At 35.9% G+C, this 23,954-nt stretch overlaps 1 protein-coding gene across 1 annotated transcript in view; it reads left to right on the forward strand.

Annotated features, from left to right (window-relative positions):
* The window catches only part of LUZP2 (leucine zipper protein 2), a 438,414-nt gene that overhangs the window by 368,852 nt on the left and 45,608 nt on the right, over positions 1 to 23,954 (forward strand). The window contains 2 exon segments of the mRNA XM_024118909.3: positions 10,871 to 10,945; positions 21,642 to 21,809. Of these exon segments, the coding sequence (XP_023974677.3) occupies positions 10,871 to 10,945; positions 21,642 to 21,809 (243 nt within the window).

Raw genomic sequence — 23,954 nt, forward strand, 5'->3', positions numbered from 1 at the left:
TCTAGATATGTAGTTTAGAGTTTAGGACCTGTTAGTTAAGATCTAAAAAGCTAAATGGAGTATCAAGAAAGTAGCTAGAAAGTCTTATCATGCTTCCCAAGACTAATATAAGGAACAAAAATCTATAAGAAGCTATTTGGGCATTAAAGATGATTTGCCTATGGCAAATGTCTAATCAGTGATAGTAAATAGTGAATGGGTGGAAAATCACTCCTCTCTGCCTCCATCTTTTCCTCTATCTTTCTTTGATACCAATTCTATATGCATAATACTAGTTCCATTGTATATTTTAAAAGTTATTTTTTAGTAATATGAATGGCATAGTGAGTTATCTGTGAAATTCATCTGGCATAAAAGTAAATTTTAAAGGACTCGTTTTCTGCTGAACGCTTCATTTCTTCAGCATTATCCTCAGACCTGCATTCAAATTTCTGAGGAGGCAACCTGTCAACTTTGTTGATTCACATCAAAGATTCTTTGGAATATCTCTGCCCACAAATAAAGGATACTGATAAAATTTGCTAACTATTGAAAACAATATGTTCATGGTTCAATAACCCACAAAAAGGCTGAATGAATTCCAAAAGATTTTTGAAATAATAATTTCTGAGTGAAAGATAAAACATGAGATTATAAAATTTAAAAGCAGGGCTTCCCTGGTGGCGCAGTGGTTGAGAGTCCGCCTGCCAATGCAGGGGACACACGGGTTTGTGCCCCGGTCCGGGAAGATCCCACATGCCGCAGAGCGGCTGGGCCCGTGAGCCATGGCCGCTGAGCCTGCACGTCCGGACCCTGTGCTCCACAACGGGAGAGGCCACAACAGTGAGAAGCCCCGCGGACCGCAAAAGAAAAAAAAAAAAAATTTAAAAGCAATTTGAGAAAAAATATAGATTACTAATATGTAGCAGGTGTCTTTTCACTTACTGAAATCTTTAAGAGTAACATAATTTTACATATGTTGAATTACACCTACCGATTTGAAAAGATATTTAGGAATCGAATTTAAGAAAGGAGCAACACAAAATGTATGTAGAATATTAAAAATAGCTCATTTTGTAAAAGTTAGGAAATATAATCAGATATTATTTTGTCTACTCTAGTATATTAACTGGAAAGCACCCAAGGAATCATAAGTTCCATCATCTTGAAAAGACATTAAAAGTAGTCTACTCCAAAATTCTTATTTTTTATTTTTTGCGGTACTCGGGCCTCTCACTGTTGTGGCCTCTCCCGTTGCGGAGCACAGGCTCCGGACGCGCAGGCTCAGCGGCCATGGCTCACGGGCCCAGCCGCTCCGCGGCATGTGGGGTCTTCCTGGACCGGGGCACGAACACGTGTCCCCTGCATCGGCAGGCGGATTCTCAACCACTGCACCACCAGGGAAGCCCTAAAATTCTTATTTTATACAGGGAATCTGAGATCAAACAGTTAGTGGCAAAGGTCATGCAACAACTCTGACTCAGAGATCATTAATCTCTCATGGAGTAATTTTTTAGAGAGTTTTAGTGATTAGCCAAAATATTATGGTTAAGTTTTCTAGTGAAGGAAATGGCATTTTATTGTGGTTTTAATTGCTTTGCTTGATAATTAATGAGGTTGAACATGTTCTCATAAGCTTATTCGTCATTTTGTATATCAACTTATTCAATTCTTTGACGCTTTGTAAAAAATTGGCTGTTCATATGCTTATAATTGAGTTTGTTTCATTTATATACCTTGGATTCAGTTTCTCTGTCTGATATATATTTTGCAAATACTTTCTCTCAGTTATGACTTGAGTTTTTGTTCCCTTAACAGTCTGTCAGTATTGAAGAGCAAAATGTTTAAATTGGTGAAGTCTAATTCATCAATTTTTTCTTTTATGTTTGGATTTTTTTAGTCTTATCTAAGAAAATTTTGCCTATCTCAAGGTCATAAAAATTATCTTCCAGAAGTTCTATACTTTTATCTTTTACATTTAGGTCTATGATTCATTTTAAATTAGCACTTGTGAATGGTGTAAAGAAAAAGTCAAGTTTGGGACTTCCCTGTAGGTCCAGTGGTTGGTCAAGTTTGGGACGTCGCTGGAAGTCCAGTGGTTAAGATTCCGCCCTTCCAATGCAGGGAGCACAGGTTCCATAACTGGTCGGGGAACTAGGATTCGGCATGCTGTGCGGTGCTGCCAAAAAGAAAAAAAAAAAAAAGAAATTAACACAACATTGTAAATCAACTATACTTGAGTAAAATAAATTTTAAAAAAAGGTCAAGTTTGATTTTACACACACATATACATAATCTTCAATCCTTTATCACCATTTATTGAAGTTATTATTTTTTACACATTGAATTATTTACATTTTTATCTTTTTCAAAAGTCAAATGCTATGTATGTTTTCAATTGACTATATTTGTTTGAGTAGATTTCTGGATTCTCTTTTAATTTATTTCAGTATATGTCTATTCTTATGCTAATACTACACTGTCCTTATTAATGTAGCTTCAGAGTTAGTCTTGAAATCAGACAGTGTTAAGTCCTACACTCCAGTGTTTTTTAAAATATTATTTTAGATACAAGTTTTAGGGACAGTTTAGTAAATTTACAGAAAAAAAAAGAAATCCTATGGGAATGCTAACCTGGTTTGCATTTTATCTATAGATTAATATGGGGAGAACAGGTATCATAAGAATATTGAATATTTCAGTTCAACAGGATTTAATGTTTCAATTCATAGACATGGTATATCTTTCCACTAATTTAGAATTTCTGCCATTTCTGTCAGTAATGTTGCATAATTTACAACATACAGGTTTTTCACATCTTTCATTAAATTTTTTCTAATAATTTTAAATGTTTTTTTTCCATTTTTTCACACTCTTCTTCCATTATTCCAGCACACATGTTAGTGTTTTTAATATTGTTCTAAACATCTCTGAGACCCCCACCATTCATGTTTTATCAAGTTTTTTTTCCTTACAGCTTTTCACAATGAATAATTTCTGTTGATATCATTTCATATTTAGTAGCTTTTTCTTTTCTCATCTACATTTTTTTGATAAGTCTATCCAGTGAAATTTTTCTTTCTAGAATTTCCATTTGGTTCTTTTTAAAAAAATTTTATTTATTTCATTTATTTTTGGCTGCATTGGGCCTTCGTTGCTGCACGCGGGCTTTCTCTAGTTGCGGCAAGCGGGGCTACTCTTTGTTGTGGTGCGCGGGCTTCTCATTGCAGTGGCTTCTCTTGTTGTGGAGCGCGGGCTATCGGTGTGCAGGCTTCAGTAGTTGTGGCTCATGGGCTCTAGAGTGGAGGCTCAGTAGTTGTGATGCACGGGCTTAGTTGCTCCGCAGCATGTGGGATCTTCCCGGACCAGGGCTTGAACCCATGTTCCCTGCATCGGCAGGCAGATTCTTAACCAGTGTGCCACCAGGGAAGCCCTAGTTATTTTTTATAATACAGTTTTTCTGCTAAAATTACCTATCTCGTCACTAATTAAGAACATGTTACCTTTAATTTTTTGATAGTACTTTTAATAACTGCCTTACAATATTACATCCAACATATGAGCCATCTAGATATTGGCTACCATTGTCTACTCTTTTAACTTCAGGTCATACATTTCATTTCTTTGCATACCAGTAAGATTTTATTTTGTGCTAGACACTGTCACTTGTAGATTACAGAGATTCTGGATTTTATCTTCAGAAGAAGATAATTAATTTTTGTCCAATAATACAGTTAAACACCGATATTTACCTTGATGTAGAGTTGACTTTATATTCTGTCAGTGCAGATATGTGAAAAGTCCATGATAAAGCTTAAGTTTCTCTCACTTGACTGAGCTAAATCTCCAAAAATCTTCCCCCAGCCCCACCTCCCAGAATCGTATCTAGGTTTTGATTTAGACTTTCTTAAGGCAAGCCTAAAAGTGGACTTTATACTAGGGCAAGACTCAGCAAACTTTTTCTGTAAATTATCACACAGTAAATATTTTAGTCTTTGCAAACTTATATGGTCTCTATCGCAACTACTCAATTCCACCATGGTAGCACAAAAACAACTAGACAATACATAAATAAATAAAGGTGGCTGTGTTCCAATAAAATTCTATTTATGAAAACAGGCAGGGACTTCCCTGGTGGCCTAGTGGTTAAGAATCTGCCTGCCAATGCAGGAGACACAGGTTCAAGTCCTGGTCTGGGAAGACCCCACATGCTGCAGAGCAACTAAGCCCGTGCACCACAACTACTGAGCCTGTGCTCTAGAGCCTGCAAGCCACAACTACCGAGCCTGCGTGCCACAACTATTAATGCCCGCGTGCCTAGAGCCCGTGCTCCGCAACAAAAGAAGCCACCGCAGTGAGAAGCCTGCACACCACAACGAAGAGTAGCCCCGCTCGCTGCAACTAGAGAAAGCCCACGTGCAGCAACGAAGACCCAACCCAGCCAAAAAAATAATTAATTAATTAATTTTAAAAACAACATGCACATGTTAAAAAAAAAAAAAGGCAGTAGGCCAGATTTGGAATTTGGGCTGTAGTTTGCCAACCACTGCTCTTGTGCAAGGCTATTAACCTAAAGGCTGTTGCTTTGATGCCTGTGGTGTTGATAATGTTTATGAATGTCTATAGAATGCTAGCATCCTTTTGCAGTGCTCTACCTCTAGGGTTTCTGTTCTGCTGTGAGTCATATAACAGATTCTTTGTGATTAGCCTTGTGTAATATATTGCTCTGTGTATGTGCAGTCCAACTCTCAGCCAAGGACTTGCAGGAACATCTCCCAACAACCTGACTTTTGGAGGCCCTGCCCTGCTCACCTCACTTTTCTCTGCTGCTCTGCCCCATATACTCCAGCCGTTTAATCTGCCCCAAACTCTGATCTCTGCCTCCACAGTTCAGTCCAACTACAGTGATCTGCTTGGACCACAGCCCTTTGCACTTAGGTCAGGAAATTGTCCTCAAGTAGAAAGCTGGAGTAGTCATGAGTCTTACCTAGTGAGGTTCCAATATTTCAAGGTTCACAGCTGGGCATGATTAGCTCATAATTGTTTACAAGAGGAGGACTAGTCCAAAACCAGTTACTGTGTCATGTCAAGAATCTTGAATCTTTTTATTCTTAAATAACAAAAATATAAATATCTAACAATAATTTAATTAATAAAAATGAATTTTATTTACTCACAATAACAAAAAATACAAATAACCAAAAATACAAAAATACAAATTCATTTGACTTCAGGTGTGGTTTGACTGTCAAGTTTTCTAAGTCACCAGATCCTACCCTATCTATTTTATATGCTTTGCTTTCGTCTGTAGGACAAGCTTAACCTCATGTTGTCCTCTTTTATTTTATAAATAATGCCTATTAGAGCTTAGACTTAAACATCCTCATACTATACTACCAAGAAAAAGAGAATATACTTTTTATTCACTCAAATGAAGAGAGGCAGCTTTCATTGCAGAAGCCACCAGTAAATATCTTCTTGTCTCTGGCCTGACATTACTTAGATGTCCAAACCCAATACAATCGTTTGACTAGGGAGTTGATATAGAGTAATTGCTTTAAGAAATTGCATCCTCATCTCTGGAACTAAATGTTGAGATATTGTCTCCTACAATAATATGGCTGAGAAAGAGTGTGAAGCAGTCACCTCCAATGTCTAGGCATTTTTGAGGGGAGAAAGGGAATTGATATCGAGAACATAATAAAAAATTATTCACGATAAGTTTTCTTTAGTGACCATAATCACTACAATGCATGTACACATACACATAATGGCAATAAGATACTTATAAGAATTTAACTTTGAGAAAAAATATGTATATCTGCTCTTATTTCTCAATGAAAAGCCTTGCTGAACTTTATAATTTTTACATATTAACATTGACTTTTTTTTTTTTTTTTGCGGTACACGGGTCTCTCACTGCTGTGGCCTCTCCCATTGCGGAGCACAGGCTCCGGACACGCAGGCTCAGCGGCCATGGCTCACGGGCCCAGCCGCTCCGCGGCACGTGGGATCCTCCCGGACCGGGGCACGAACCGGTGTCCCCTGCATCGGCAGGCGGACTCTCAACCACTGTGCCACCACGGAAGCCCCTTCTTCCTATGTTTTATCAGAAGATTAAAGAGCTGAGACCTTAATTAGCATTCAAAAGTCTGTACTGTCCCTCATCTCTTCTCAGTTTAACCCAATATAGTCAGGGATTTAATTTCTTTAAATGTTGTTAACTCATTATGTCTAAGGCATTGCTAATTGATAAGGCTCAATGGTGACAAAGAAAGGTTTAATTTCTTTATCTTGACATCTAAGCTATTTATCAGCCAATTGTATTTCAATCAATCTTATAGAGTGTGTGAGAAAGAGAAGAATTATTGTGCATATCCTTAGAGGAAAGTCAATATTTTTCTTTTTTACTTTTTTTAAAATTTATTTTATTCAAGTATAGTTCATTTACAATGTCGTGTTAATTTCTGCTGTACAGCAAAGTGATTCAGTAATACATATATATACATTATTTTTCATATTCTTTTCCATTATGGTTTATCACAGGATATTGACTACAGTTCCCTGTGCTGTACAGTAGGACCTTGTTGTTTATCTATTCTCTATGTAATAATTTACATCTGCTAACCCTAAACTCCCAATCCATCCCTCCCCCCATCCATCTTCCCCCTTGGCAACCATGAATCTGTTTTCTATGTCATGGAGTCTGTTTCTGTTTCATAGATAAGTTCATCTGTGTCATGTTTTAGACTCCACATATATAAGTGATATCATATGGCATTTGTCTTTCTCTTTCTGGGAAAGCCAGTATTTTGTCTTGCTCCTACTGCTTTCTGTGTCTCAATGGAAACACACACACACACACACACACACACACACACACAATCAATGTAGCCTAGGTGTTATACTTAGTTTAAAATGAACTGTGATTTTTGTGCCACATTTTCTTGGCTCCTGAAAAGCAAATTGATTCTCCGAGTTGAATTATAAAATCCGTTTGTTATAATTTTATACTAGAACCTGTTGCTTGGAAAAACCCTGCCCCATGTGTGTCTCTGGTGTGTTTACTCTCTTTGGTGATGACCCTTTTGGAGCCAACATTTTTTTTTTTTTTTTAATACCTGGCTGCAGGAATTCTTAGAACAAATTTGTAGCACAGTCAAGACAAATGGATAGAACTTCATGGCCCCATCATCCGTGCCTTCTTCTTCTGTCACTACCCATAATCTACCTTCACATCCCATTCACAAGACATATATGCTTTCCGTAGATCTCATGTGTTTAATTTATGTTTAATATTCTAATACATTTAGTGTTAAACTCGTTTCAGGTCCTTTTTAGGTATAAATATTTTCATATTCTACAAATCTCAGGGAAATTCACCAGAAAATTAGAAAGAAGATACCTTGATATTCTCACCTAGAGGGAAGGAAGTGGAAAAGGATTAAGATAATCCTTGCCCAGTGAGTTTTCGGAAATATTGAATTACACACCTAATGTATAAATACTGAATTAGAACCTTGCAGATGTATGCATTTGCCAAAATTTTGTAAAATGGTTCATTAAAATTTCAGATAAAATTTAACTGTCTACATTATGTCCTTTCCGTTTGCTTCATGCTATGACTATACATGTAGGTTTCTTAGGAAAAAAAGACAGTTTTTGCATTAAATACAGCATTGATTTCATCCTTCATAATCTAGCCCATTTTAAAGTGGATCCTTGAGAAAAACAACAACGAACAGCTCCAGAATTGATAGACCGGACAGCAGAGCCAAGCCAGGCTGCAGTATTTTGTTGTCTATAAAAACTTGGAGCTGTGGAGCTTCACAATTTTTTGAGTAAATTAAAAATTATTATATGGACTGTAGCCTCTCATGTTATAAATCTCAACTGAGAAAATATACTTACATAAAGATTAAATGTTAGGCTTTTTTGGTGTTATTCTTATTAGGAAGAATACTCTGACTTCTCAGGCCTCCTCTGTTCTCTATTGCAGCTTACACACACTCTCAGCTTAGCAGTTAGAGTCTCATATTGTGATTTTCACTTTACATGCTTGCTGCCTCATGTGTATTTTCAACCTATGTACACAGGTGCTGTTTCCTTCTTAGTCTGAACAAAACTAATCACTTTATAGATACTTATTCAAAGATTGGATGTGAGTGAAAACTACTCTAGATTCACGACTACCTCCCCTGAAATAACCCTATCCTTTTTTTTCATGGGAATTAAATTGACAAAGCACATAAATGACTTAAAACAGACAAAATTCACACTCCAGTAAACTCTCCTGTCTTTCATAGGTTTTCTGATGCTTTAAAACCCACAGACCTGTTTTTATTTTCTATAATTTTATAAATATGATATATGATTTAATCCAGTAGCTGATTCTTTCAAAACTAAGACCAAAGTATGATAATATGAGTCCAAATCTGCAATCCCTGTGGTTACTTTTCTTACTGTTTTTGTAACCTTTTGTATCCCAAGATCTCTTGGCTAGATTTTACCAAGTTCAATGAGTTCGTAGAAGAGGTAAATACTTGAAATCCTGGGAACTAATGGCAATGAGCTTTCAAAGGCATATTTGTTATTTCTGTTGGAATTCATTCAACCTGTCCTGATACACGCTTCCTGGATGGCTGCACACCCTGAAGTCATCGTTTAGTGGGACTGCAGATAATGAATGACAGCATCTTGAGGAGAGAGGCTGCCCACCTAAAGGACCCTGAGGATGAAGATATCATGACATGCTTTGTGGGGGTAGAAAGGTGTTTAAGACATAGGTGATTTCGGGGCAGCACTAACTCCCTTCCAGCTGGTGACCGAGAATGTTGATTGGCACTGCGGCTGGTGCTGACACACTTGCCCTCTTGCCACACGAGTTCCCAGGAACTTGCCTACAGCCACCAGGGGTGTGGGGATGGCCACTATCCCACTAAGGCCCACGCGCTGCCCCTCCCTGTCTTCCCTAACTCCTGTCCTAGGCCTAGAAGCTGGGAACAGACAGAAGGACCACTCTTCCTCCTTCTTTTGGGCCTCAGTCCTGTGGACAGAAGCTGGCTCTGGCAGGGCCTGCGGTAGCAGGGATTGTCACAGGGGAAGTCTTGAGTGCTCTGTGGTTGAGGAATGCAGCTGGACCTGGGGCAGCCGCAATGCAGGGCCAGCAGAGTGGCCCAAGCCCGGGCCAGGAATGCGAGACTGAGGCCTTTGGTCCTGAAGCCCTTCTGATGTGCGGGCAGGTGGCCAGAAAGACAGAGACAGACAGGCCAAGGGGGGCCCACGGTTCAGAGCTTATGAGAGTCCACTCACTTGGAGGTGCCCTCAAATTGGAAACAACCCTCTTCATCAGTCCTCTCTCTCCCTCATTCACAATGATTTTATTTTTAAACATTATTGTATGTTTAGAAGTGCACATATATATTTCATGTACATGATTAGGTTACTGTTTAAGGGCAACAGTTGCCTACTGGAAAATTATTGTCCAAAAGAGTCAAGTGTGGAAAGTAGCACAGATCGATTTAGGGGATGAAAACTATGCATGGACACAAAGAATGGATATAGGTTTTCATAATCAAGAAAAATATCCTCACCTTCTCCTCCTGCCTAGGTGCTTACCATAAGGCAAAAAAAAAAAAAAAAAAAGGTTATTCAAGGACAGTGGTGCAGGGTGCTATTTTCCAGACCGTGAGGGAGAGAAGGGAAGAGCAAAAGACAAGTAGGCACTTTGGTGGTTGGCTACAGCCTTGCTACAAGCCCACAGCATTGTAACACCCAGGATGGAGATCCAGAATGTGGACGTCCTCGTCACTGCAGAAGTGATGAGCCCCCTCTGCTGACTTCTCCCAGGCGAACTCAATCCCCTTGCCTCACAAGACCATCAGAACGAGCCTCTGTTCCTTCCAGATTTAAATTCTTTTCACTGGCTAAATGTAGGAGACTGACAAAAGCCAGAGGTGTAGCGAGGCTCTGAGGCATGAGGGGAGGCTGGCCCTTCTGCAGATCCTGTGTGAGCCTGCAGAGCATCTCTTTGTCAGTATATAACGATAGTATATACAGTAGCTAGGCATTGGCGGAGGCAGGACTTTAAAACACATCTTCCAAATCTGAGGCTCTTTTCTTTTAGCAGTACAGTTGTGACATTTGCAAAGATACAGAGATATGGTGGGATAGAGTTATACTGGTTTAAAAATAAAAATAGAAAAAGAGTGAATACTACTGTATTAGGCTTCTCAGGGTGCCTTAACAAAATATGACAGAATGGGTGGCTTAAAAAACAGAATCTATTTTCTCATGATTCTGGGATCAAGGTGCTGGCAGATTCATTTTCTAGTGAGAGCTCTTTCTGGCTTGCAGATGGTGACTTCTCACTGTATCTTCCCTCTGTGTGAGGGTGGAGAGGTATCTGATGTCTCTTCCTCTTCTTAGAAGGACACCAATTCTGTGGGATCAGGGCCTCACCTTTATGACCTCATTTAACCTTAATTACCTCCCTAAAGGCCTTATCCCCAAACACAGTTACATGGTGTGTGGGAGGGGTGTAGAGCTTCAACATCTGAGTTTTAGGGGGGGACAAAATTTAGTCCATAGCAACTAGAAACATGACTGATAGATTTATACCACAAATATTTTCTGGGACATGAGCTGGAACTTTGCAACTAGACATTTTGACCCAGTGAAACATTTAGTGTATATTCATCCAAAACAACATTGTCTGCAGCTTAACCAAATGACCATGTAATACAGTATTTTTAACCTGCATTCTAAATGAATTTCACAAGGTTTTGGTTTTTGTTTTTCTTATTCTTTGGCAATGAATGACAGATACTTAAAGTAGAGGGGAAAGGTTGTAGAATTTACTAAAAAGATTTACCTCTCTTTCATTTTACAGGCCCAACAGCTTACTGAACTGGAACGAAAATTAGCTGTGGCGAAAAATGAACTGGAGAAAGCAGCTCTTGACCGGGTAAGTTGACATCCATGAGCCATCAGACTTTGGTTGCAGCAGATGAAGCTAGGTGTACTCATTGCTGCTCTTGATTTATCAATGCAATTCCAGATGCTGTGCATGTAATATGGTGATAGAATTCATGAGTGTTTGATACTTTCTTTGGAACTCAATTCTTTTCTTGTTTTTGCTGCTATAGTAAATCTACTCAAGGTTGCAGTTCTGTGATTGCATGGCTTTATTTTTCACCTTACTGGTACACTTGCTCTATAATACAGTGAATAAACATACTTTAAAGCATCAACAAAGATGTCATGTATTAACTTTGTATGAATGAGTTGTAAAGCAAATGGAAGTAGTCATTGACACTTTTTATTTTGGAAATCTTAAAGTCCTGGAGGAAAAGGCATAAAAAGAAGAAAGTAGCTCTCTTAAGCAACTCTGTTTATACAAAGATAATGCAAGAGTGGCTGACATTCCATCTTTATAACAGCTTTATTGAAATAAAATTCACATGCCATAAAAGTCACACGTTTAAAGTTCACAAAGTTGTACTATCATCAACATTAATTCCAAAAGGTTTTCTTTGCCTCTTTTTACCTCATTTCATCTACTTCATTTTATTTTTGTTAATGCCTCATTGTGTTACAATTGTACATGCTCTGAATAAACCACAACTCCCATCTGATGCCTACCTTTGCCTATCAATGCTCTTCATATGAGACATGCATGGAGAATAAGGAGTTGGCATATGGAAAGGGAAATATAATATGGAGGAAGGAATTAGTCATAAAATTTAGAATTATGGTTCTGCTGCTTTATAGTTATGGTATTTGGCAAAATTTCTTAATGCCTCCTTTCATTTTTAAATCAACTATGTAAAATTGTGGGAAGTAAATATTCCTTTTTTCTTTAGTTCACTCAGAACAAAAGGGTAAAATGATTTTTAAATTATTTCTTTGTTCACTCAGCAACCATTTATTGAATCCAATGTAGTTTTCTCTAATTCCTAGAACATATATCTAGAAAATATTAATACAGAAAACTCTAAATCTGAAAATGAAATCATAGTATTTCAGACTTGAGAAGATGAAAAACACCCACAATTGCTCTCAGTCAGACACATGAAAAGTCTATGATGTAGCAACAGGGCCAATCCAAGAGTAATCTGCATTTTAACAAACATTCAATGCATCCCCTGCCTGAGATTAATTCTTAATTAGATTGGAGTTAGCCATCATTCGGTCTAACAATGGAAAAATAAACCTTCTCTATATATCATCTGGAGAATTTTTGGTTCATTTATACACAATATTTGGCGTGTAATAAAAATATTTCTAGACATGTAAAGAGAGAATGCAATCTGACCAATATAAAAAAAGAAGACAAGAGATGTACACCTGGAGCTGATTCAGATATTGGAATAAGAAAATAAGTACTCAAAAATTTAACAACTATTATATACATATATATGCATAATATTTCTATGGGCATGTATATAGCATTACATATATTACAATAGAAGAAATATAAAACAGGTAAAAAGGCAAAAATTTTCACTAGACTTGGAATCTATAAAAAAATCAACTAGCTATTCTAGAATTAAAACAATATAATTCATGTAATTAAGAATTTAACTCGTGTTTAATAGCAGAATGGATGATTGGACATAGGAGAACTGAAAACTAGTGAAATGAAAGGAAAATTAATATCAAATACCTATACTAATGTATAGAAAGTACAAATAAATGGAAAGTAAGCAGAAAAAGAATAAGAAATGTATAGGACAATTTCAAAATTTCTAGACTATATAATTGTTGTGCCAGAAGAAGTGACAAACAGAGCAATATTCGCAGACATAATGGCTAAATATTTTCAATAACTTTGAAAGATATCAACCACAGATTAAAAAATATAAATAATGCACAATCAGATTAAACACAAAGATAACCCACTTCATAGTCAAATTGTTGGATATAAAAAGATGAGCTAAAATAGAAAGTGAATAGTAAAATGGTAGATATCAATTTAAGTATGTTAGTAATTAAATTTTTAAATGGTTAACATATTCCAAGTACAAGGCTAAAATTATAAGACTACATTAAACAAAAACTTTATAATTCATACAAAAGACACCTTTAAATATAAAGAAACAAAAGATCTATAAGTAGGAGAATAGGGAAAAAAAGATGATCTCTGTATATAGTAATACAAAGAAAGCTTGTGTATCAACATGAACATCATTAAAAGTAGACTTGAAGTAGAGACTTTTTAGTGATAAGAAGAGAGTCTCATATGGATCAGTCCAGGAGAAGAATACTGCAATTCTAAATCAGTATGCATACAGCAATATTTCTTTAAAATATATATGATTTTTTTAAAGTACACTTAAGACCCATATATTTTTTCATTATCTGCTATATTTCAATAGTTTATTTAAAAAAAAATACTTAACCTCACCAGAAAAGTGGAAATGTGAATAAAAACAATGAGATAACATCTCAACACTATCAAATTGATAAAAATTTAAAAGTCTGGTGATACCAAATTCTGATACATTAGTAATGGGAGTGTAATTATTAAAATCAGTTTTTAAAAGTGTGTACCTTAGAATTTTCACTTATCCATATGTACTTGGAAATGTGCATAAGGACATTAAATACAGCAGTGTTTGTATTAATAATAAAAGGAAATAATTTAAATATTTGCTGTTAAAATTAATATATATAATCCATGTATTTTCTATACTCATTTCCAAATGGTAATCAAAATTTAATATTGATAAATATAAAGATACCTGTATCAATATTTATATATCTATAACATACACTGTGGAATGAAAAAAGTCAGAATTATTGTGTACAGTATTTAACAATTGTTCAAATACATGAAACGTATTTTGTTTTGATTACATATCATAAATAGAGTAGAAGGATACTCATATCAAATTTATGGACGCAATCGCCTTTGGGGAAAGATGGAGTGAAATAACACTAGGGATGCTTACAGATATATCTACTGTTTCTCAAATGTTCTATCCTTTTAAAGCTGTATAGACACAGTCTTTAATTTACACATACGCATACGTATATTTCATGCATTATATACATACATTATATTGCATATGTTTTGTATATATACATTAGTTACATGTAATAAATGTGTACATGCATATTAAAATATCCATATGCATATATTATCATATAAATGTATTTAATATAATTATGTAAGTATTATATATAACATATTATATAATTTAAATGATGCTTTTTAACATTTAATTCAGGTTGCTATTTACCTGATGTTTGTTATGTCTTTCTCTATATGCCCCTATATTTTTCAAAATAAGCAGTTTTAAAAAATGAAAGGTTCTGTCTGCTGTCAAGGGCTTTCCATTTTTGTGATCAAAACTTAGCAATCATTTTATTTGGAATAATAAGCAAGTAAGATGATCACATTCATAACTTATTTTGCAATATTATCTGTATACATTTAGCAACTTTGTAAAGAAAGGAGGTTGCCTTCTAATCACCAGTTAGAGCCTACAGAATAGAAGAGATGGAACATTTAAGGTGGATTCATTTTGGAGGTCTCATTGCCTCCTTCTCGCTATACAGTGGTTGTGAAAGACCACAACTTCCTTAAGACTTGGATCTCACATAGGCATTTTCTTCATTTATATGCGGCCAAAACCTCTTCATAGCTAGCATAACTAACATTTCAAACAGGATATCTAGAAAGTGTTGCATTAGGGGAACTGTAAGCACATCTTGTGAATTATAAATATTTTCCTTCTTAAGGTTTACATCTTTGGGATAAATATGGCTTTTGAATGAATAAGATATTTTAACAACTTTGCTCCTTTGTGATTGTCTCATTTTATATTTATCCAAGTAATTAATTTAATATTTAAGAATTTTAGGGAAACCTGCCTGCTTTTTTGTAGACTAGGTCAAATATAATTCATCTTACCAAGATTCCACTTTATGAGATTTCTTTAATTTATAAAAGAAGTTTATACCAATTAGTTTTTAAAAAGGAAACGACTCTTTATAGAATTGGTAGAATCAGACAATCAGAGGTACGTATAATCCTGAAGTTCAATTAGATCATGTTTTTATTTTTCCTTTCTTTGCTATCCCTGTTTTAAGTTCTAGAAAGATGTTGAATTTCCAAGATTCTGAGGCAGGCTCTCCCACTCTGAGTTTTTAATAACTATAACGGTTGGAATGTTCTTCCTTACATTAAATTTTTTCCCTTACTTAACTTCAAATAATCCACTTAGTCAGTGAATGACTATATGAGTTTGAAATGCTTTTTGTGTGACCACTGTATGCCAGGTGCTATGAGAAACAGAAAACACTTACGATACACAATCTTGGGTCCCACATCTCTCACAATTTTGTTGGACACCAAAAATTAGGAAATAATTATACATTGAACCAGGAGTTCAGAGAAACACAAAGAGTGAATATGTGTATTTTAAGTACATGTGAGTTATAAAAACTGGTTTTGTCACATGACGTTTCATGGGCAAATTGTAGTTTGTCCTGAGTCACAGAACTTGAAGATAATGTAGTTTTTCTCCTTTGTCTTATCCATCCTATGCCTTCCTCCTCCCCACTTCTACCAAGAGCACTATGTGCTTAGCCCTCACAATGCCAGACTGGATTCAGGATGAGAGATTATATGTTGTAGTGTTTAAATAAAGGTCCCCACAGTCAGTCTGTCTGTGTTCAGATCATAACTCTGTCACTGAATGACCATATTCAAATCGCTCAAACTCTTTATACTTCACTGTAAAATGGAATAATAATAAAAATTCACTTTATAAGGGTGATGAGAAAATGATATTCATCAAATAAAGTAAAGTACTGAGAATTCTTGGCACATGAAAAACACTCTGGAAGCATAGTAATTATTATTATTAGTGAATGAGATCAGAGACTGCTTCTCTGTGATAATTTTTCTCTTTAACCTTCAGGATCTTGTCTCTCCTTTTGCTACAGTGAACTATAAAAGCATTGCATATTACTGGAGGTTGATTTCAACAAATGTCATGTAAGGTATGTTTGAGGCTCGTAAACTTCAATCATAAAGTCAGGTAGAAATGCTAGCTCACTTCAAAATGGATAAAAACTACAGTTTAATGAAATTGCTCTTCACCTTTCCCCATCATTTTTATATGAGACTTTTAAATTCTCTTCAGGTGTCTAGCTCCAAAGAATGTTATATCCCGGCTTCAAATAGCCTTAAATACTTAATAAATATTATGAAAACAATATCTTCACACTTTAACTTGGTTCTCATTTCACATTTCTCATGAAAGAAGTCTCAGTTTACTCTCCCAATAAAAGCAATAATAATCTCAAGATCTAAGAATCAATCTTGGTTTTCCAAACAATCAATTATTGATTTGGCAATATCTTATGAATTATAGTTAGCCTCAGCTACTGGAATGTAAAAACAACTTTATGGTTTGGAAACTATCTCTCAAATTCTTATGTTAAAAGTTTGTATTGCATCTGACCCTCACAAAATTTCACCCAGAGCAGCATGCATTATTACATTGTATTACAGATGACACAAGTTAGGTGATCTGCACAGACTCCCAGGACAAAGTAGTAAAAGAACAAGAACTGTTCTTGCCACAGTGTGTCTGGCACACATCAAGAGAATAATAAATAGTTATTGATTGAGTAGCTAGATGAAGGTAATATAACTTCATAATTTAACACACATGCTATTCATCCTACTTACAAGGGACATAGAGATCACCTAGAGCAGAAAAAATAAAACTGCTGAATGACTTTATAGGAGTCATAGAGCCAATTTCATGGTGAAATAAAGGTAAGGGGAAAGGCTTTGGATTCACAGTCCTTCACAATCTTTCCAAAGCCAGCTGTCATTGGTGCACCCAGATCTCTCTGAGGACTTCACATCTTCATGTAAATAAATGAAGGTAGACCTGAATATTACCTTGTGAACTTTTATTTGTCAGGAGGTGAGAAATTAGGAACACTGTTGTCTTTGCAATATATATCTTCTTGTTCCCCCCAAAATGCATTTTTCTGAGAAAAGTACTCACATACAGACACACACACACAATTGCCTTCTAAATCTCCCACCATCTCAAGATCATATATATAAACAAAAATTTCTTATAAGCTTTACATATTATACAGCATAAGCAGTAGTATTTTAATGTCTAAAATAATACTTTTTTGTGTTATATAATATACTGGATAAAATGAGAATTATTTTCTCACATAAAACATATCCTCTGGAGGGTTTGCTTTATTTATTCATTTAACAAACATTTTTTGAGTTAGAAACCAGTGATTCTCCAAATAAATACTGGCCCTACTGTGTAGCACAGGGAATGCTTCTCAATATTGTGTAATAACCTAAATGGGAAAATAATTTGATAAAGAATAGATACATGTATATATCTAACTGAATCACTTTGCTGTACACATGAAACTAACACAACATTGTAAATCAACTATACTCCAATATAAAATAAAAAATTTTTTAAAAAGAAAAAATTACCAGTCCTCAAAGAAATTACATTGTAACAGAAACAGATATAATGATAAGATAATATACATTTATGACAAGGGCTTCATAGGACATAATTTAAGAAATGTGATAGAGACTTTGAAGAAGATAATACGTGAGCTGAAACATACATTTCAAGTGGAAATTTCCTATGTAGATGTTTGGAAAGAGGGTTCTGCAGGCAGAAGAAACAGCAAGTGTAAAGGCTGTAAGATGGGAATGAACTTGGAATGTTCAGTGGGCTATAAATAAAGGACATTGTAACAAGCAGGATCTTCATAAAGACTTTGCATTTTACTAACATGTGGCAAAGGAAGTGGGAAAAGTGTTTTGGTGTGGGGAGAAGATCAAGGGCAAAAATAAGGCTGATCTTACGAGGGAATAGGTTGTAAGATCTAGAGCAAAGTATACTTTATATGGTTTACATTGTATTTCATTAGGTGACATCTTGTTCCAGTGAACTTCAAAGTGAACAGTGACCTTACTTGCAATTTTAAAAGACTACAGCTAGCAGTACAAATTAAAATGTAATGCTGTTTTGGTGTAAAAATCTTTATCTGGGTCCTGCTCATGGGATGGGTCAAGCGAAACCTGAGTAGTGTCAGTAACAGGCTCTATTAAGTTAGAGGGACTAACTAGAAAGACATGGGCTTTTTTTTTTTTTTTTGGTAGAAAGATGAGCAAACTGGGGCAGCATTGCTCACAGAAACCTGTGGTCTCTAGTAGGAAAAATCTACAATATAATGAAGGAGAGGAGCCAGAACCTAATATAGGAGGCCAAGTCATAGGCTTGTGATCCCCAAATAAGAAATGAAATCAAAAGCTAAGAGATTAAGAATAGGTTGAAACATAAGAGCAAACATAACTTACTACAACGGATATGAAAGGTGAGGAGTTGGAGGTTATATCTATGTGTTGTTGATACTACCATCCAAGGTGACCCTGAGAATATCAGGAGGCCTGTAGGAGCAGAAGAGATGATTGCACCAAGTTCAGATGATTAAAATTGTAGCATATATGCCTATTCCATTGACTGTTCCATTGGAAAATTTGTCTTGCCTAAACAATGTTGACTGAAAATGAACTATTAACTTGATGCTGTTCATTATTTATTTTCGGCGTCTGAGTTCAGCCATTACTCAGGAATTTGTCTATTATGTCAACATATACTTCGTGACTGTTATAGATCCAACTTTTACATATATACTGTAAGAGGAGCCATGATATGAATGCAGTGAATAAAATAACTATCATTACTTCCTGCATTATCTAAGCATTGAAAATCTACATTTCAAAGCCATGTTAGCTTTGAGTGCTGGCCAAGACCTGCCTGACCTTGTCACATTAGCTCTATTTCCATTGTCTAATGATAATATAAGAAAACAAAAATATATTTAAATTGTTCAATGCCATCTGGAATATTTCACTCCTGACACAGCACCCAGTGCCATGATCTCTTATTCTGTAGTGAGAGAAGGGAAGGGGCATCCAAGATTATAACAAAGAATCAATAGGAAGGGAAATCTGAGCCATTACTTCATTTCTTTTTATTGATATATCTTGTCAATTTCTTTCCCTGACAAAAGAGAAACAACATTTTCACCTAAGTCATTTATTCAAAAAACTTTTTTTTGTGTGTTCCTTCTAATGTGTCAGGGATTGTGTCATGTGCTAGCTATACAGTTCTGAAAAAAATAGGCAACTTATTCATATGTATATACATATAAATTAAAATTAATGATAAATTATATGAAGGAAACAAACAGGATCAATCATCGAAAGTAATTAAGTGGGGAAAGGGCAAGAATCTAGCAACTCAGGCAAGCAAATAAAAGGGACCATTTTGAATATAAGGTTACCATTCAGCTTAGCTCCCTCCCGTCCACTTAACAAAGCCCCTCCATTCTAGTTCTTATCAGATTTTTATTTTGTCTTGGACAACTTGACAGGGCAAGATTAATGAGAAGGAGGTACTTGTTTGTCCTATTGCTTATATATTGCCAGTTGCTGCTCTTACTGTTGCCTTTTAAAAAATCTCTTGATATGACCAGAGAGAGATTTCTTTAACTGCTTTTCTAGCAATAGACAATCTCATGTTAAGGATAAATTTTATACCACATATGAGTAGAAAACACAGAGGTGGGCATTGGTAAGGATCAAAGTCATAGTCACTACTCTCAAGAAATTGACCACAAGGGCTTTATAGGAGACAAGAAATAGGATGGGATGCAATATGCAGGTGTATTCCTGATATCATATATAAAAGGCAGTAGTTTTGCTGGGAGTATACTACTTTGACAGGAAGAGACAACAGACTTTGCTGCTTCATTGATCCATGGGTACAGTGAAAGGGTAAACTCCACATATGCCAGTTTGTCCAGGTATATAGCTTTAGCACCTAATCTCTGTCTTCATCTCTCTCATCCCAAAGACCATATTTCATATCTTGAAGTGGATGTTTATGTGTTATTGTCTTACTAGGGTCTATGCATGTCCCCAGTTACCACTGAGTTACCATGAGATTTTCCCAAGGTTGTATGTCTCTCTTCATTTTTGCACCTGGGGATGTCTTTGTCATTTTTACTCAATTTTGTATCATTTTTAAACCTTGTCAGCAATTAAAAATATTTTTTAGCAGTGGGATTTGGGGGTTAGATGGGAATTAGAGATGGTTGTCCGCCTTGGGATGTAAACCTAAAGAAAAAAATAGTCTGCAATAAATGCTGGAGAGGGTGTAGAGAAAAGGGAACCCCCCTACACTGTTGGTGGGAATGTAAATTGGTACAAACACTATGGAGAACAGTATGGAGGTTCCTTTAAAAACTAAACATAGAACTACCATATGATCCAGCAATCCCACTCCTGGGCATATATCTGGAGAAAACCATAATTCGAAAAGATGCATGCACCCCAGTGTTCATTGCAGAACTATTTACAATAGCCAAGACATGGAAGCAACCTAAAAGTCCATCGACAGAGGAATGGATAAAGAGATGTGGTACATATATACAATGAACTATTACTCAGCCAAAAAAAGAATGAAATGATGCCATTTGCAGCAACATGGATGTACCTAGAGATTATCATACTAAGTGAAGTAAATCAGAGAGAGAAAGACAAATACCATAAGATATTACTTATATGTGAAATCTAAAAAAATGATACAAATGAACTTATTTACAAAATAAAAACAGACTCACAAACTTAGAAAACAAACTTATGGTTACCAAAGGGGAAAGGTGGGGGAAGGGATAAATTAGGAGGTTGGAATTAACATATATACACTACTGTATTTAAAGTAGATAATCAGCAAGGATCTCCTGTATAGCACAGGGAACACTACTCAATACTCTGTAAGGACCTATATGGGGAAAGAATCTAAAAAAGAATGGATATATGTATATGTATAACTGAATCACTTTGCTGTATACCTGAAACTAAAATAACATTGTAAGTCAACTATACTCCAATATAAAATTTAAAAAATATTTTAAAAAAGAAAAAAAGTTTCCTTTATAGTGAAATAGAAGTAATAATGCCAGTTTCACAGATGTTTGAAAGCATAGTTATTTTTTGCATGTGAAAGTGCTTAGAATATTATGATATACTATGTTAATAGAAAATGTTGATATTGTCACTTACAATCACATCCAAATAACTCCTACCACTTAACAGAGCCCAGAGGAAATAAGAGTTGTATCAGAAATTGAGTGGAGGTACACGCCTATCTGAGAAACACAGAAGCCTACATCACAAGAGGAGTCATTTGTAATAAAGAAGGTTGTTGCTAATAGAAAGATGGCAGGTTTCTAAGAAGGACATGTTCCACTTTAGAGTGACCCTAGAGTATATTTCCTTGCCAGCAAAGTATCATGATTGAAATCATGTCAATTCAAGGGGAAAATGTAAGATATGTCTCTGAATTCCAGTGTTCAGAATATATGATGAAACACATTAGCTCCTAAAAATCAGACTGAGTGTGTATTAAATGGCACGTCATAATGGAGTTTATGTTAGGTAATTGCGTTTGAAAATTAATACGTGTTTGTGTAGGGAACGAGTGTAGGCTAGGAGGAAAGGGAGAATCTAATCAGGTAAATGATGACCAGAACCACATGTAAACATTGTGTTGTGATCTCTCTTGTTTTCATAGGCGTCGCAGCTGAAAGCAATGAAAGAGACGGTACAACTCTGCCTCTCAACTGTTTTCCATGACCAACCTCCTCCCCCTTTGAATCTCTTCAAGCCGAGTCCAACTCGGATATCAATTCCATCCATGCCAAATGACACTAAGATTGCAGATGCAAGGACAAGAAGCAAGGTACACTTTATTTGTGCTTTGAAAAGTAAAATCGAGTAAGGTACTCACTTTACTTCATTCTGTATTATCATCAAAGTGAATCCAAGTAAGATATCAAATTCATTGAAAAATCAGGAAGTAAATGGAAGATAGTAACCCAGTTTGTAAAGTCTTCATAGTCACTTGGAGAATGTTGGAAAACAACTTTTCTTTAGTAGAGAGCCAGCTGTTTCTTAGGCAGGATTATTATTATTATCATTATTTTACAATAGTTAAAAGAAAATGTCTTGTATTACATTCCAGTATACACCAGAGGTCTAATATGGAAAATACTTTCTCCTAAGGTATAACCACCATCCTTACAAAAGTGGATACGTTTTTCAGAAATTAAGTCTGTAGTTCTCAACATTGCCTGTACATTAGAATCACTTGGGATACGTCTTTTAAAAAAATCCTGATACTTGGGACTCACCCTGGACCTTTTAAAACAACTTCTTTCTGGTTTGGTCCAGTCATCATTAGTTTTTAAGAGCTCCTTAGGGGATTTTGAGATCAATTGACTTCAGCAAATCTTCCTTGCAAATCCCTACCACCACCCTACTTTAGACAGGACAAAGGGGGCATTTCAGTTCTGCTTCTGTTTCAATCATCAGAACCTTCAATCTGCAGGCTCTACATTTAAATAAATCTTGGTAAACTGAAATAGTTATTGCAGAAAGGAGTTTAGTTTCAGGCAGTATACTTGAAAGTGCTGGTTCTCTTATTACATGCCTCAGGATCACTTGCTATTAAAATAAATGTTATAGATACCAGTCCAACTTCTAAAGCAAACCTCCAGTGGACTGGGGGAGGGTGGGCAAAAACCCCTGAGAACCACTGTTACAAGTACCTAATGATGCATTACATCTGGGGCTTTCTTACTACTTGTTTCTGTGATTCCTTATATTTGGATGAAAGGGGATATGGACAAATTGTAGATTAGGGAAATACTATTTTCAGATGAAGAGTCAAAACTAAGTAAAACAAAATAAATCTTCTAATGTTCTGTTTTTGTCTGTAACTGGTCGATTTCTCGATGACACATTAATCTGTATAATCTCGTCTTTCTGTCAAAATCATTTTAAAATATGTATTTCCATTTCATATTATTCTCTTGTTTTTTATTACATCCTGAAGGATCTCAAAAAATTTTAGGCCAATATTTTTCTCCTTTATACCTTTCCGAACCTTCTTTGAAAACTCTAGGTCTACAGTATTTTTTAAATTCAACCAAACTCAGGGAAGAAATTTGCATAATAATGTATTTTAGTTATGTTGAGGAAAAATCCTGGGTAAATTTATTGAAACAGGTCATTGATTGAATGCACAGCTACCCACACAATCTCCCCCACCTGCCAGGAAGCCACATACTGCCCCCACTTCATGTTAGTCTAAGGGAGGAGCAAAGATTCAGCCTTAAGTCCAATGACTTTGGGAAAAGCAGCTTTGTAATTTTATGGGCGCATTACACTTGTCTCCAACTCAAAATACATTTATTTAAGCCCATTATTAAAACTGGGCTCTTTATGACCCTGAATGTGTAGAGGAAATTACTGATTGTTACTTTAACTGATTTACTATCAATAAACATATGTCCTGTCATTGAGCTAAATAATAAATATTTATTATTTCTCTTGGCTTATCACAGGAAAACATAGGAAGCATTTAGATGCACGTGTCTTAGAAACTGCTCATTTTTCAAAAAATAATAACAGAAATCCAAAATGTTTAAGATAAAGTTCAATAAATCTAAGTTGATGTACTGTAGAGCATTTCATTTTACAGATTAGCATTAAAAGCTTCTCTGGGAGCTTCCCTGGTGGCGCAGTGGTTGAGAGTCCGCCGGCCGATGCAGGGGACTCGGGCTCGTGCCCCAGTCCGGGAAGATCCCACATGCCGCAGAGCGGCTGGGCCCGTGAGCCAAGGCCGCTGAGCCTGTGCGTCCGGAGCCTGCACTCCGCAACGGGAGAGGCCACAACAGTGAGAGGCCCGCGTACCGCAAAAATAACAAACAAAGAAACAAACAGAAAAAAGCTCTCTGGCATTTACGTTTTGCTCATAGTCTTTATCTTTTCAATAGTGGTGGAAATTGTATTTTATGTATACTTGGATTTTGAATCTCTATGC

The sequence above is a fragment of the Physeter macrocephalus genome, chromosome 16 (genome assembly GCF_002837175.3).
Source record: "Physeter macrocephalus isolate SW-GA chromosome 16, ASM283717v5, whole genome shotgun sequence".
Lineage (NCBI taxonomy): Eukaryota > Metazoa > Chordata > Mammalia > Artiodactyla > Physeteridae > Physeter > Physeter macrocephalus.